Genomic DNA, 17,500 nt, shown 5'->3' on the forward strand with positions numbered 1-17,500 from the left:
ATGTCAATATCAAGGAATCATAAGTATTCAGATTACGTTACTCACCTTAAGTAACTTAATGGATTATGTTACAAACTACATTTTGGGGTATGTAATCTGTAATCTGTAGGGGAATACATTTTAAAAGTCACCTTCCCAACACTGCCCGCTCACTGGCCCTACTCATAATAACCTCATGTTTGTTTCTTCTTTTTACAGAAAGGAAAGGCTCCACACTCCAGCACAGTGCTCCTATATAAACTATAGTGTGTGAAGGCTCTATGCCCCAAAAGAAGATGAGATTACCAGATCAGACTCCCCGGAGAACAGCAGAGAAGTAACAAGTGGAGCTGTGCAAAAGCAGAAGTTACGGAGCTGTAAATCAGTGAGACACGGGCTCCTTCTCTTTGGAGTGGGGATATACAGTGTGGAGAAGAGAATGAAAATGTCCTCGGTTTCAGATGTTAAAATGGTTGACGTCGCATACTCCAATCAGAGTACTGTAGTCTGAATACTATGAATACTTTGAAATTAAACTGTGTTACATTAGAGCACTGTTTCCCCAAGACTGGGTCGTGATCATCAGGTAGGTCTCAAGAGATTTATTTTTGGTCGCCTTATCATTATGTCACAATCTGCATATAGGTCTGTGATATACATATACATACATCTCCAGGTACCCCCCAGCTCCTTGCTTCTTCTCCCTGGATGGAATCTCCATACACCTCCAGCAGCACCGCCTTGCCTAACCCAGGGGCCTCCAACCTTTTTCCTCCTGTGAGCTACTTTTTGTGAAACGAAAATGCCAGAGAGATACAAATTTTAGAGAAATTTTGTAAATATAAGAGCCTTTTTAAACCAAAGATGAGGTACAAAGGAAATAGGTGTTTAATCCATCAAATTTGAGCTATTCAGTTAAATATGTATAATTCAGAAGTCCTTTGGCGAGTTACTTGGAAAGAGATGGAGAGGTACTTGTAGTTCCCGAGCTGCAGATTGGGGACCCCTGGCCGAACCAATTTTCTGTGGGAAACACTGATTAGTGTTTTTCCTTGTTTAAAACTTGAGCACCATATTTTCCAGACTATAAGGCGCACTTAAAATCCTTAAATTTTCTCAAAAATCAGCAGTGTGCCTTATAATCTGGTGTGTTAATTAATGTATTAATTCTGGTTGTGCTTACTGACCTCGAACTGATTTTCACATATATTCCACTGAGTCATGTTCTTTCATCCGACAGAAGCTGAAGTGCATCAGCGCAAAGGAGCGAGCTGTTTTTTTTTAATGCTTATAGTTTATGCAAATGAGACATGTGGTTTTAAGTTTCGTTTCTATAAAACACAAACAAATGTGAGCAAAGCTGCATTAAACACAATATTAGGGCAGCAAAGAATATATTTGTTGAGAAAACTGAACTCTTTTAATGTGAACAAAATGATTCTCAACAATTTTTATTCTTCTTTTATCGAAAGTGTGATTAATTTTTCTTTTATTTGCTAGTTTCAGTCCTTGTCCTTGAAGGATTAAAAACAAACTGCAGAACATTGTTAAAACCTGCTCAAAAATCACAGGGATCAAACTGAGGGAGCTGCAGTCTTTGTGGGAGGAGCAGGTGCTGAGTAAAGTCAAGTGTCTCCTGGCTCAGCCCGTCCATCATCTGGCTCCTGATTTTATCCTGATGCCTTCAGGGTGTCGGTTTTATGCTCCGGTACGAAAGACCAAGATCAGAGTACAAACTGTATTCAGTTACAGTTACTGTTTCAGTGAGGGGTAATTGGATTACAGTTACTTTGTTGAAATAAATGGATTACACAGTGGTATTTTCCTGTTTTCACATTTTGGGCTATATTCCCCCCCTTTTTTTTTCTTTTTTTTCAGTAATTACACTCATTGCCGGAAACTAAACCAGGACTAAACCAGGACTACACCAGGTCTAAACTAGGTCTAAAACCAGGTCTAAACTAGAGCTAAACTAGATTTAAACCAGGTCTAAACCAGGTCTAAAACCAGGTCTAAACCAGGTCTAAACCAGGTCTAAACTAGAGCTAAACTAGATCTAAACCAGGTCTAAAACCAGGTATAAACTAGATAAACTAGATCTAAACCTGGTCTAAAACCAGGACTAAAACAGGATTTAAGGACTAAATCATGCTGCGTGGACGTGTCTCCTCCTCTTCTATCAATAACATTTTTAATTTGGTTCAGTAAAATCTGGGCTTTTTATTTTCTTTTAGCAGACAAAACTTCTTATGTGAAGATCGGAGTCTTTGCTTCTCTACAGCAAATCAAGTAATCCAAAGTATTCAGATTACGTTACTCACTTTAAGTAATTTAATGGATTACGTTACAAACTACATTTTGGTGTCTGTAATCTGTAATCTGTAGGGGAATACATTTTAAAAGTCACCTTCGCTTTATTTTTTGTGATTTACGAAAAACATCTATTGACTTGGATCGCAAAGAATTATGACTTTTAAAATATGGGTCCCTAGAAAAAAAAAATTGGGAAACACTACATAAGAGTGTAAAAACGCAACATAAGATTAGCTTTATATTGTTTGTTTTTTTATATTACTGACACCATGCACTCTGAAGCCTAATGTATTTTTGCTATTTTCATCCGTAGTCCATTGGCAGGTTGATGGCAAGACAAAAAACAGGACACAGGCACAAAACATTCAAGATAAAGGCATTAATGATCTGTGAAATACAAAACGTAGTCATATTAGTAAAACTGCGGGGATCAGATTCCAGGAGTGTGAGGCTCAGACTGAAACGGCCGACTGTCCCAATAAAGTCTTTCTAAATGGGGTTTTCTTACAATACTTTTCTCTTTCATTCACATTTTAGTTTATTTAGTTTAGTTATTTATCAGGGACAATGCACACAAAGAGGTCATATGATTGTAAAATTGTTAGTTTCCACCTTCAGTCCCTGGGCAGGTTGATGTCATAAACGGCGTAAATATGGCGTACAATTTTTAAGGTAAGGCAGGAATTCTGAAGCCAATTTGCAACCTTTTCCATTTCCCTTGTCAATTTTACCTCCAGTTCGTTTTCCCGTCAATAAAAAGCACAGTGTCATCAGGATACATTATTATATCAACATCAGTACACACATTAGAGAGATCATGTATAGAAACAGTAAAGAGAAGAGGTGCAAGAACAGACCCCTGTGGCACTCCCATAGAGGTGGCTTTAAAGGGTGAAAGGAGTTATTCACCTGGACACACTGATGCCGATCACTCAAATATGACCTAAAACAGTTTTAGGTGTGCGTGGAAAAGTTGTAGTCGTTTCGTTTGTTGAGAAATATCTGGTGATTAACTGTGCTGAAGGCTTTGTGCAGTTTAAGGAAGACTACCTACTACTACTACTACTACTACTTTTACCTACTATAGTCCAGTTTATATGTTACAGTCTACTTCTAGGCCTGGTTTAATCTTGCGTTAGTCCTTGATTGATTCTCATAAAGCTGCATGAAGTGTCTGATGAAAAATGTTTTATCAAAAGAACTTTTCTAGAAAACAAATTCAAATGTGACTAGGTGAAAAAACAGTCGGTTAACGGCAGCTTATGAGTGACAATTAGTTTAGTAGAAAATTATCTCACCTGTAATAGTTGAAACTAAGTCAGTTTTTTATGGTCAAATTGTGATAAAGTGCCCATCTCATGCAAAATAACTCTTTTCACATTCTATCTTCTGCACATAAACAAGCACAATTTGGGTTCTGGAACATCCATTACACAATAGTTCTGAAATCTTACTGATTTCTTGGAGACAGTCACAGACCAGGAACTAGGAAAGACCGACTATTGCTCATTCCCCGCCCGTCCTGAGAAAGCACAGGCTCCGCCCTCCAAACGTGACGTAGGCGACGAGTGAGCCGCCCTTCCTCCGCCCATCTCAGGGAGGGAGGGGGAGACCGACGTGCACCCTGATAGTGGCAGGAATAAACTTTTATTCATCATGGAGATACAGCGCGTTCAGCCGCATGTGTTGGACCTGGAATTGGACGAGGACTTTGAGGTGCATGAAGTTCAAGCACCGCGTCCACATCAGCTGAACATTACTGATTGGTAAAGTATTAATAAACACTAGTAGATCAACTTATTATATCGTGTTCACTGCAGTGTAGAACAATGAGCTTATGCTGTTGCTTTTGTTTAGGTGTTCATGTGGGAAATGTCAGCCGATGCGAGGTGGCGAAGGTGGAGCGGGGGTCGGGTGTGAAGCGCTTTTTGCTACATCAAACACATCATAGGTGTAGCTGCCGTGCCATCATTGTAGCAGCTTTAGTTCGTTGTCACGTGGGAGGGTGGCAGAAATACGCTGCAATTTCTTTAAAAAAATGCAGAATCAATCTCAAAACCACTTCAGCGACATATACAAGGCCCACACATCACTCTTAGAAGGTAGAAAAAGTTGATTTAGCCTGAGATGGGCACTCAGATTAATCTAATTAGAGTAAGAGAGCTTCAGACAGAGCAGTCCCACGAGTTAGCTTTAGGAATATTGATAACAAGGGGCAACAGTGGCTCAGTTGGTAGAGTGTTTTTCCACTGATCTGAAGGTTGGCGGTTCAAATCCTGCTCTCGATATAAACTATATAAATTGACGATATAACGATATAAATTGGTTGAGCGATCAGACCCAATGACCCACATGTTGGCTGATGTGATTCCACCAGATCCAGATGAATGCTGTTGTTATGTCCTTGGGCAAGACACTTAACCTACCTCGCCCCCAGTGTGTCCGTACACTGGTGTATGAATGGGTGAGTGGTTCCTTGTTGTAAAGCGCTTTATAAAAATGTGACCCATTTACGAAAACATTACATGAACGATAACAGTATTGATACTTTGCAGCTGAAGCCATCAACGACCCTGGGAGAGTTAATCTAACTGGAAGCACTACTCTGTTAAAGTTCTGTTACTAGATAATGAAGATAAGAAAACAATTAGTAATCTATATAGTATTTTATTGATTATGTGTAACAATAATACTCAATATAAACGAGAGAGATGGGAAGTGGAGATGACAATAAATATACCGGTGGATACCTGGGAACAGATAAGCACAGTCACATCCTGTTACAAATTCAACCATCTGCTGAGAATTCAAGTGGAAAGTTATGACCAGATTTTTTACAACTCCAGATATAACCACAAAGATGGAACCAACACATTCAGGCTTATGCTGGAGAAAATGTGCCATGAATAGAGTTAACCACGCTCATATATTTTGGCATTGTCCCAAACTATATTTGTTTTGGAAAAAAGTTTTTAATCAACATTCCATTTACAACGGCAGTAGCATTATTAGAAGCACTACCTGCAAGTATCAACAAACAAGATTAAAAATACAATAAAATAAAATAAGTTTAGTCCAGGTTTAAACCAGGACTAAACCAGGTCTAAACCAGGTCTAAACCAGGTCTAAGCCAGGACTAAACCAGGAATAAACCAGGTCTAAACCAGGACTAAACTAGATCTAAACCAGGATTAAACCAGGACTAAATGAGGTCTAAACCAGGACTAAACCAGATCTAAACCAGAAATAAACAAGGACTAAACCAGGAATAAGCCAGGTCTAAACCAGGACTAAACCAGATCTAAACCAGGTCTAAACCAGGAATAAACCAGGACTAAACCAGGACTAAACCAGGTCTAAACCAGGACTAAACCAGGTCTAAACCAGGTCTAAAACCAGGACTAAACCAGGACTAAACCAGGTCTAAACCAGGTCTAAACCAGGTCTAAACCAGGTCTAAACCAGGACTAAACCAGGACTAAACCAGACTAAACCAGATCTAAACCAGGACTAAACCAGGACTAAACCAGATCTAAATCAGGACTAAACCAGGACTAAACCAGGTCTAAACCAGATCTAAACCAGATCTAAACCAGGACTAAACCAGATCTAAACCAGGACTAAACCAGGAATAAACCAGGACTAAACCAGGACTAAACCAGGTCTAAACCAGGTCTAAACCAGGTCTAAACCAGGATTAAAACCAGATCCTTCCTCTTATAACATATGGATTCAGAAAGTATGGGAGATATACCAAATGGAGCAGATAACATATTCTTTAAGGATTCAAAAACCCACATTTATTAAGCGCTGGAAACCTGTTTTGCCTTTGTTAAAACCGTAGAGGTGACATGGGGCTTCTTTTATAACAGCCCCTGACATATAAAGAGTGGATGTTTAATTTAATCATTTCATGTTAAATCATTGTATTATTGCTGAAAAAGAAAATAAAAATTAAGTTAAAAAAAAAAAAAAAAGCTTTGTCACTCAAGTCAAACTTATTTTATTGCAACACGATCTGACCATAAAAAGCTGTTAAACAAGTGTCCAAATTACAGTCACAAGCTTGATATTAGTTTTCAGATCTTTCAATCTTAAAACTGTTTTTGCAGTCAAGCCAAAGATGTTAATTTTGTCTTCTTATGTACTTTAACTTCTTGGATTCTTTTTAAAGACAATACAGGAAAGTATATTTACTGTATTTTTTGGACTGTAAGTCACTCTTTTTTCATGGTTTGGGTGTTTCCTGCGACTTATATATTCAAATTTTTAGACTGACAGCCGCGAGAGGCTCTAGTCTTGTGTGTCAGTATCTAGTACTACTTTTACTCCTGTACCACTGTCACTTCACTCTACTGTGCATGTTTTCTGTAGAAAAAGCTGTTGTTCTGCTGCAAATAGTGAAATATTCAGCCAAAAACAGTAATTGAGCAACAGAGAGAAAGTTTGGAGTGAGCAAGAAACTTGTGAGGGACTGACGGAAAGTGGGGATGGAGAACACAACTCCACGGCAACCAGGAGGATGCACCATGTAACTTTCCTGGACGTCACTGGATGAATCGACAAAGCCTGAACTTCAGTGACACTGAAACCATCCTGTCGGGATTCAGAAAGGCCAGAATAATTCTAACTGAAACTGATGCTGAGTCTGATGACAGCGACACAGAAGAGGAAGTGACGCTCTGTTTACATCATGGATCTATGGTTTATCTCTGGAGGTCGCACAGAAGTGACACTGAGGATGAAGAATTCAATGGATTTAGTGATTTGGAGTGAGATCGTGAGTTTCTTAAACTAATGTTTTGTTGTTTTTGCTATAATTATCTGAAGAACTGTTCATATGTTACGTTAACATATTAACACCTATTTAGTCTGTTGTTCTCTGTTCTGTTGTTATTACTATAATTTGCTTTTCAAGAAGAAATGTCGGTTTCTGATCTCTAATTTTATAAAATACACTTCCCCAAAAAGTGCCACTTATAGTCAGGTGCACCTTATATATGTTTTTTCTTCTTCATTGCGCATTTTTTGGCCAGTGCGACTTATACTCCAGAGCGACTTATAGTCCGGAAAATACGGTACATTGTTGACATGTTTCAACTGCTGCTGCGTCTTCAGAACTGTCACCGGTGTTGGCGGTGACGTGTTGTATATCAGCTGTTGTTCCTTCCTGTAGGCGTGGTCAGCCTGATAGACCTGGCAGGTGACTCAGACTGAGCACGCCTCCCGTCGCCCAATGTTCTCTGGAAGTGTGTCCCAGGTGGGTGAAAGGAGGAACGATCCGTCACCTCGGTTAATGTTGTCTGTGTCTCGTTTCCTGATTTCAATGTCCTCCCTGATCCAGCATTTGAACTCGTTCTCTGATCCAATGACCCGTACCTCGTCCCAATCCATAATGTGGTTCTTTTACAGTGGTCCAATATGGCAGATTTTAAGTTTTCCTGTTCTGCTTTGTCTTCTCAGGAAAACCTAAAATCTGCCATATCGGACCACTTTAAAAAAAAAAAACAACGAGTTCAAACGCCAGATCAGGGAGGCTACTGAAATCAGGAAACGAGGCATGGACAGCGTTAACCTTGAATCGTTCCTCCTTTCACACAGCTGGGACACCCTCCTCCAGAGAACACCGGGCGACGGGAGGCGTGGTCAGTCTGAACAACCTGCCAGGTCCATCAAGCTGACCACGCCTACAGGAAGTAACAACAGCTGATATATGACACGTCACCACCAACACCGGGGACAGATCTGAAGATCCAGCAGCAGTCGAAACCTGTCAACAAGGTAAATACACTTTACTGTACTGTCTTTAAAAAGAACCCAAGAAGTTCATGTTTTGTCAGTGTTTCCTAATGTGTGCAATGCATCACCATAGTAACTGCTGAACATTCCGCCAGGCACAAACATGTAGAACACCTCCCGCAAGACGTCACTGCAAGTATCAACACTCACCAGACACTTGGGCCTTCACCTCCTCCCAGTCGTGGTCCTCTCCCTCAGGTACTCTGCTCTCCTTTAGGCTCCACTCTCCCCGCTCGAGCACCCTCTCCTCTGGGCGCACGCAGGCTCGGGGTGAGGTCCACGTCTCCACATACTCCATCTCCCTCTCCGCCCGCTGCACCCGAATGTCTGCTCCACTCAGGTCCTTATAGAAGGCGCTGAAATCTCCCCCCAGACCCTCCATCAGCTCCTGGGTCAGCTTCTTAAAGTCCTGTTGCTCCGAGTGGTAGCGGCGGTTTTGGTCGTGCCATAACTGCATACGGTCCTACACAGAAAGAAAACACAGTGATAAGTTATATATTTACATATAGATCATTGCAGATAATTATTTTAGCACTGGAACAAGGAAAAATGCAGATCTGGTCCAGTTGAAGCCAATTTTAAAGAGGGGGCATTTTACTTCTCTGGGGTGTTACCAACTGTGCAAAGAAACGGTGAAAAAACGTTTTTTTAGGATCATTTTTTTAAACCCAATCTCGCTTCATTAAAGGTGCAGACTGTGACGCCAGATGATGTTTTTTTAATGTGTTCCGGACGCCCAGTATTGACATTCCAAAGTCCTCCAGATGAGGGTACATTCTTGTCCAAATGAGGTTGTTGCAGATGTCGTTTCTACGTTAAATTTAATCTCATTTCACACCATTTATAGAGGCCTACTGTTCCTAGGCTCTGTGCAGAACTGTGATGCCATTTCAGACGGTGGCATAATGTTTCAGTTCATTTTGTCTCAGCAGCAGGTAACTGGAAACGCGCACAAAGGTGTAAAGCATCTCCAGTTTAAATCTACTACTGAGCCACAAGAAGCTAGAGGAAAATGGCAGGATACAGTTCACAGGTTCTCCACCGTCAAACTTCAAACGTCAAACTTAAACTCAAACTACTGAACACGAGTTTGAAGTGCTGGGCAGAAGCGTGTGGACGTTTGGCTCCAGTAGAGATGAAGAAAAAGCCACCGTCTCTGGAAAAAGTATGAATCACGCCACGTCACTGCCTGGCGTGTTGTTTCGGCCAATCAGAGTGGTGTTTACTGGTTGGGATGTTATGGTGTTGACTGGTTTGAACTCATACCACGCCCGTAGAATTATAATAACTTTTGTATGCGTAGGCTATAATTGCACACAAATTACCACAAATTGCATTTCCAAATAAATAAACATATAAATACCACAATTAGTTAATTAAACAGATAACACAATATCATTTACTCAAATAAATAATTAGTAATAAATGTTTAATTACAGAAAATTAATTAAATTTTGAGGGTGGGATTAGTGAGAAGGGGTATTAAAAAAAAACAAGAAATAAAAGAACACGACTATTAACTACTAAACACATACTCTTCTTTAAAATGTTCTTTAACATTAACTTTTATTTTGTACAATGATAAACGATAAACCTTTGTGCCTTCGTTAATGTTAGTATTAGTTTGTACAACCATAAACTAAAAACAAAAAATCCTTACATTCTTTTGCTCTCATTGTAGTTTATTTCGCAAGATCATAAATGATAAACTTTTTCACCTTCGTTAACATTATTATTACTTTGTGCGACCATAAACGAAGAACAAATAATCCTTACATTCTTTCATTCTCATTGTGGTTTATTTTGCATGATCATAAATGATAAACTTTTGTGCCTTTGTTAACATTATTATTAAGTTGGTACGATCATAAACAGAAAAGGGAAGAAAAAAAAAAAATTAAGATAAGAATGAGGACGAAAGTGATAGTTTTTTCTGGTAGAGATTTTGGTTTGTAAAATAATCGGAGCAATGACTTTAAACAGTCCAACACTGTAGAAACCTTTTCAAAAGAGTATAGAGTGCTGTGTTTTGGAAAATACAGAGCTCTGGAGCTGATGAATTGTGCATTGAGTTTTGTTTGTTTTAATTGATATTTTGTCTCTTATATGTACAGTGAGTGGAGCTGGGACTCCTCCTGTCATGACCCATGTAGTCGTGGTTTATGTTTTGTTTTTGTTTGCCACAAATGATCCAATAAAAAAATAAAATAATAATAAATTAATAAATAAATATGAATGAATAACATTGATAACTATAATGTTGCTATTTGTCATACATAAAAAAGTATTATATTCATTAATAACGTCCTTTTTCTGTGCCTGTGTTGGACGTCGCCATGACATCCAAAAAAGTCCCCTAGTCCACGGTTCAAATGTTTGACTGCAGATTGATATCCAAGTGGGGTAATAGTTAGACGTCCAAATAGTGGATGTAATTTGTACGTCGTTTAGTCCAGAATTGTTCTTGGCCCGACGGATGCGATACAGATCTGCACATCCATAAAATGTCTAATGTTCAGTGAGTAACTGCACTTAACATATTTAGATCACCGTGCAACTTTTTATTGTTGCCCTACTGATGCCCTGAATCTCCCCTCCCTTTGCTCTCCATGCTAAGTCACTCCCTCTCAGTGTGCATTCTGCTAATGAAACTACTCCACATTGTATTTGTGAAGATGTTTATTTACAGACAGTTAATTAAGACAGTTTATTTATTTATTTGATGGCACAGTGGATATACATGAGCAATCTGTAATTACAGAGTAAATATGCCAGATTAGAGTGAAAAAGTACATTTCTGTCTCTTGTCCCTTTAGACAGGTAACAGAACACTGAACAATAAAAGGCCAGATTTAAAAAGTTTTGTATCATGTTTTTGTATATTTATGGAGAATTGTCATGTGGGAGCATGGGTGATGTAGCTGTGGCATTGTACAGAATCTTACAGATAACCATAAAGAACCATAAAGAGGGTTTGACCAGGAACCTGGAGGTTTCCCTGAAACACTGAAACATGCATGGATGACATCTAAAATATCTTCAGGCATGTTTCTTGTAAGAAAATCAAATAATTAATTAACAAGCGCAATCAGAGACAGAGACAGCAACCTGGTCTCCCATGAGGCATCAGTGGGTCAATTCATCACCACGGAAACAGCTTATGAGGAAATTGCCTCTCCTTTATAATGGCGTGAATTTTCAATTGACCCGTGTGACCTCAAATGACCTCAGATCGTCACCAAACTGTTTTTGCAGCATCAGGCATGAGGGCTTGACCCACGTACCAAATTTGGTGACAATCAGTCCATAAATGGCAGAATTATCGTGGGTGTACACACACACACAGACACACACACACACACAGGATGAATACAAAACCTGGTCAACCCTTCGAGGACCAGGTAATTAATTCATTAACACGAAGCAAACTTGCATTATAAATGTAGATAGAGTCTCTTGTGTCCATGTTTGCGAAGTGGCCTGTTCTAAAAGCCGGGAAAAAGAAGCAGCGCTGTATCTGATTTTTATTGGCAAACAGAACTACTTCACTATTGGTCCAAACCTTCCTAACATCCTAATTATTCACAGCAATGCCGTCACGGTAATACTAACAACTACTACCATGCTAACCGCGCACCAGTGTTACTTCCTGATAAAAACACTTTATAATTAGATGCAGACACAGTTTGACTTGGACCATTAGAGCAGCTTTTACAATCTGTGTGTACTGAGGCGAGACAAATGTGACTGTAGGACACAAACAGCTCCTTTTATCAGCTTTGTTCTGGAAATACCGAGTGAACGCCGGGACTCGGTTGCACTAATCAAACGTCGTAGAGTGTTACTGACTGGTGAGCCGACAAACAAGACTAACTCCTCTAATACTGGAGTGAATGCATAAAGTAAAGCGGCCCGCAGACTGAACCCTGTGGAACCCCTCACAGCTCCACACACACGACATCAATCTAATAACAGCTCCACTCTGACTGACAGGTCCAGAACGACAGGTGAATTACACTCACTCCCTCTTTCTCTTACTCTCTGTCTTTCTCTGTCCCTTTCTCTCGCTGTCTGTTTCCGGGGCCACATATTATTTATATATTATATATATCTTATCTGTGTTGGGGAGTAACAGATTACATGTACCGGAGTTACGTAATCAGAGTACAAATTATGAGTAACTGTATTCAGTTACAGTTACTGTTTCAGTGAGTGGTAATTGGATTACAGTTACTTTTTTAAAATAAATGGATTACACGGCGGTATTTTCCTGTTTTCACATTTTGGGCTAAATCCCCCCCCTTTTTTTTTTTTTTTGGTAATTTCACTCATTGCCGGACACTAAACTAGGTCTAAACCAGGTCTAAACCAGTACTAAAACCAGGACTAAAATAGGACTAAACCAGGACTAAAATAGGACTAAAATAGAACTAAATCAGGAGTAAGAACAGGACTAAAATAGGACTAAATCAGGACTAAACCAGGATTAAACCAGGTCTAAACCAGATCTAAACCCGGACTAAAACCAGGACTAAAATAGGAATTAACCAGGACTAAAATAGGACTAAACCAGGAGTAAAGCCAGGACTAAACCAGGGCTAAAATATAACTAAAAGAGTACTAAAACAGGATTTTACCATGTGTCTTCTCCTCCTCTTCTATTTATTTATTTATTTATTTGAGACAGGGACAGCACACAGTTTTCACAGTAACCTTGACAGGAGAGATGCATTGTACATCAGGTTGTAGCATCAGTGCTAATTTCCACCTGTCGTCCCTGGACAGGTTCATTGATTGACTGGATTTAACTGACCTTGACTATCAACTGTTCTGGACCTGGAGCATGTTTTGGGTTGATGGGGGAAACTGGAGCACCCAGAGGAAACTCATCCAGACACGGGGAGAAACATGCAAACTCCACACAGAAAGGCCCTGGGCGACCTGGGGATTGAACCCAGAACCTTCTCACTGTGAGGCATGAGTGCTAGCCACTCAGCCACTGTCTATCAATAATATTTTTAATTTTTATTTTTGGTAAAGACTGTGTTTTTTATTTTCTTTTAGCAGACAAAACTTCTTATGTTACGATATCCTCGTCTTTGCAAATCAAGTAATCCAAAGTATTCAGATTACATTACTCACCTTAAGTAATTTCATGGATTTTGTTACAAACTACATTTTGGGGGATGTAATCTGTAATCTGTAGGGGATTACATTTTAAAAGTCACCTTCCCAACACTGTGTATTATATATGAGGACCAAACTATCCCGCAGCCTCACAGAGAATAAACTTGAATAACATGTGTAGTCTGATACATTTGATTAAAGCTGCATAATATGAGATAAAGATATTTGATAAGTATATGTGGTATTGCAAAACTATATCATAGCAATACTAGTACGTACATTTTTTGGCGCAATAAGTTAAGCAAAATTAAAACTTATACCAGGACCAAACTGGGTTAAAGGAGAACACAATAAGGAAACTGTGAATAAAATCTGCAATTTTTGCATCTACTTTCTCATTTCTTTTCATATGGAGAAGTTTGTATTGTACTTTTATTTTTTATTTTTGTGGCCACACCAGCTTGTCAAAGCCTGATCCCGTCAGATCTCAGAAGCTAAGTGGGGCCAGGTCTGGTTAGTGCTTGAAAACTGGGAAAATCAGGTGCCACAGTGGGGCACCAGTCACAGAAATTGTTGTTGCGTCCTTAGGCAAGGCACTTCACCCACACTGCCTAGCTGCGATATTCTTTCAAGTTGTTGACAAAAAATGTAAAAACTCATGTCGGTAACGGAGGGAATGAAATATGCAGCACTTTTTGGGCAATAAATCCAAACAGTGATAACTCTTGGTTCTCACTTCCATATCCTTAACAAACTGGTTTGAATATTTGCTTCATATAGTTTTCTACCATATGGTACAAGATTAGGTTGAAAAACCTCTTACTTTTTGACTAATGAGATTTTTTTATTAAGAAAGGTCATGGTAACGGAGGGAAAAGTAACGGAGGGAAAATTGTGCAAACAAGTAGAAGGTGAAGGATTTTACATCATTTGTCGCTTTTTTCTTCTGAATACTTTAATATTACTTCAAAATGAAAGGAAACTATTTCTATAAAATATGTCAGTCCTTCCAAGCAAATTTTTTATCATATCAAGATGGAATAACACAAGATATGATGAAATACATCCATTTATTGACATGATTTGCAGGTCTGTGAAATTTGGGAAATAATTTTTGTTCCATGTTTCATACATGGTCTGTTTAAAACATATGGAACTTTAGAACTAAAAATGGTACAGAAAAAAGGTCAACAGTTTCATAAACTAGAGTACATATGTATCTGTTCAATACATTTTTATATCAGATGCATTAACTTGAATTTTTGGCCTTGCTGTTTACTTCTGCTTGACTGGGCCCAGTTATAGTATTATATTATTATTATTATTATTATTATTATTATTATTATTATTATTATTATTATTATTATTATTATTATTATTATTATTATTATTAGCAATATCAATTACCTCTCTCTCTCTCATACTCTATTCCAACAGGCAATAAAAAAATAAATTAAATAAATAAACCTTCACATTGCCTGAGCTGCCCACCTCTCTCTCCTTTCTCTCTCTGTCCTCTTCTCTCTTTCTCTCTCTCCTTCCTCACTTTTCCCTCTCCTCCTCCTCTCCTCCCTCTCTCCATGTGGCCGTGCTCAAACAGAAACAGAAAAGTTCTCAGAGTAAATAGTTGCTGCAGAGAGAGTGGGATATTGAATGAGGACAGTCTGGAGCACCACAGGGGGTAACAGAAGCACACTCACTCTGTCACCTGAATAACACTTTACCACTTTGAGCCTTAAACACAAATAAAACTCTTCAAATGAAATATTTAGATTTGTTTTCAAGAAAATGACACCCTAGAGAAAATGCATCTTTTACTTCTTGTAGAGTGTTTCACCGCTGACATTAAAGCGTGGGTATTTTACTTCTATGTCATATTAACTGTAACACAAAACATATTTAGATCACTGTGTTACATTTTATTAATTTGAAAATGCTATATTTTCCGAAGACAATGTATTAATGTGTTTTATAAGTTCATTTTTTGTTTTGCTTTGAGCCTCCCTTTGCACGCTTCACTCTTCCTTCACATCAGGTTTGTCAAGTTTCTGTGTACAGTTTTGTATCATGTTTTTGTATATTTATGTAGAACTGTCGTGTAGGAGAGTAGGAGATGTCGGCTTGTGGGCGGAACCTTGCACAGAATTTTACAGCTCACCAGAAAGAGGAGGTTTGAATAGGCCCTGGGAGAGATCACTAAAATACTGAAACATGCATGGATGGATGATCTAAAACTTCTTCGGGTGCATTTTGGAAGAGGAAACAGCACTATAACGTGGTACAAAAAGTCGGTTTCGCATAATACTCCCTCTTTAAAGGGCCCATCTCATGCAAAATAACTCTTTTCACATTGTATCTTCTGCACATACACAAGCACAATTTGGGTTTTGGAACATCCATTACACAATAGTTCTGAAATCTTACTGATTTCTTGGAGGCGTCACAGACCAGGAACTATGGCTGCATTCAGACTGCAGCCTGAAGTGACCCAAATCTGATTTTTTGGCCTCTATGTGACCTGTATCTGATCTTTTAATGACAGTCTGAACGACACAGTTCAGATTTTTTCAAATGTGACCCAGGACACTTGGATATGTGCTCCTAAAACCGATACATATCTGATCTTTTGACATGTGACTTCAGTCTGAACGGCCAAAGTGCATTCATCCACCTACACATTATCAACAAGCCACAAACGTCACTATTCTGCGCTGAAGTAGGTGAAAACTGTTAATGAACTCTGTGTCACTGAAGTGAAGCTCATCACCACTCACCACTCTTGGCTCCGTCTCCACATCCACACGTTCCTTTCAATGGACGTCGCTGCCGCTGCCCCACAAAACACCACGACCAAAAACCTCGTCCTTCTCCTTCTCAATCTCCTCTTTAAAAGAAGTAAGTTGTTCATGTTCTGGCTCCGGTACGAGAGGAACTTTAAAATCTCCAGGTGCTCGATGCTGCGTCCATGTTTGGACAACTTCTGTAAACACAGAGACGCTCGCTGTGGTTGATGTCGTCGTGTCTCCAGTGTCACATGTGGGACACTTTTGGGGCGTTTAATGTTCACACTGGAGTCACATACAAGTCACATTTAATTGGAAATGTGAACGACCTCGCAAAAACATCAGATTTCACAAAAAAATCAGAATTGAGCGTTAAGCCCTGCAGTCTGAACATAGTCTCTGGGCTGGCCTGGGAACACCTCGGGGTCCCCCCGGAGGAGCGGGAGGACGTGTCTGGGGTGAGGGAAGTCTGGGAGTCCCTGCTTAGACTGCTGCCCCCACAACCCGGCCCCGGATAAGCGGAAGAAAATGGATGGATGGATGTATTTGACTGAAAGTTTTTGTCATTTTTCATTCCACACTCTTCTCTCTCATTTAATGTCTCTCTCTCTTTTTTATTTTATGATAATTATTTACATTTTGATTTGTTTGTATTGTGATTTTATTGTATTTCTTATTCTGTAAAGCACTTGCTTAACAATATCGATATCGTGGGCTGCTGTATCAATATATCGCATATCGAGTATTTTTTGGTATATTTTACTAAATTATTTTGTTACAGCGCAACAGTTTTGTTGCTTGTTTAGAGGAAGGAAACTCATTCACACTGCAAAAAATAATATCTAGATTAGGTAAAATGACTTAAATTAAGAACATTTGACTTTATCTGAGTCGATTCTACCAATGGATTAAGTGTGTGTTTTTTTTTTTTAATTCAAGCAACATTCAATTTCATCTCTTATTTTAAGGGCTGTTGTTTGTCTTATTTTAAGTGTAGCAAGTTGTATTTTCATATTTTAAGTACAAAAAGTCATATTCCGCTGTTGTATTGACTCAAATCATGATAAATCGTTCTTAATTCAAGTCATCTTAACTTGACTTGATTTTATTTTTGCGTTGCGTGCGACGTATTTGACATTTTCACTGTTTTGAGGATTAAAATGTTTGTGTATATTCACTTTGCACAAGAACTGGTTTTACAAAAACTTAGCCTTTATTTTTTTTATGGAACCGTATCGAATCAGTTTGAAATATATCGTATTGAATCGAAGGCTCACTGAATCGAGATATGTATCGTATCGTGGCCTGTGTATCGAGGTATGCATCATATCGGCAACTTCTTAATTAACTTCTTTGTTATTTTTTAGGATTACAAACTTTATTTATGTTACCATTTGTTTGTAATTAGCTAATCATTTTAATTAATTAGTTATTATTGTATACTAGTTGAGTTGGAGGAAGTTTGATATTGGTATCGGATCGATATTTCTATTATTATA

At 38.8% G+C, this 17,500-nt stretch overlaps 1 protein-coding gene across 1 annotated transcript in view; it reads right to left on the reverse strand.

The window, feature by feature from the left end:
• Window positions 1-17,500, reverse strand: part of olfml3a (olfactomedin-like 3a) — a 44,121-nt gene that overhangs the window by 20,499 nt on the left and 6,122 nt on the right. Inside the window, exon 2 of the mRNA XM_020922236.2 lies at window positions 8,242-8,554. Within this exon, the coding sequence (XP_020777895.2) occupies window positions 8,242-8,554 (313 nt within the window). The remainder of the gene's footprint in view (window positions 1-8,241; window positions 8,555-17,500) is intronic.

This window comes from Boleophthalmus pectinirostris, unplaced genomic scaffold (assembly GCF_026225935.1).
Source record: "Boleophthalmus pectinirostris isolate CB_2022bp ecotype Guang Dong unplaced genomic scaffold, ASM2622593v1 HiC_scaffold_8, whole genome shotgun sequence".
Lineage (NCBI taxonomy): Eukaryota > Metazoa > Chordata > Actinopteri > Gobiiformes > Gobiidae > Boleophthalmus > Boleophthalmus pectinirostris.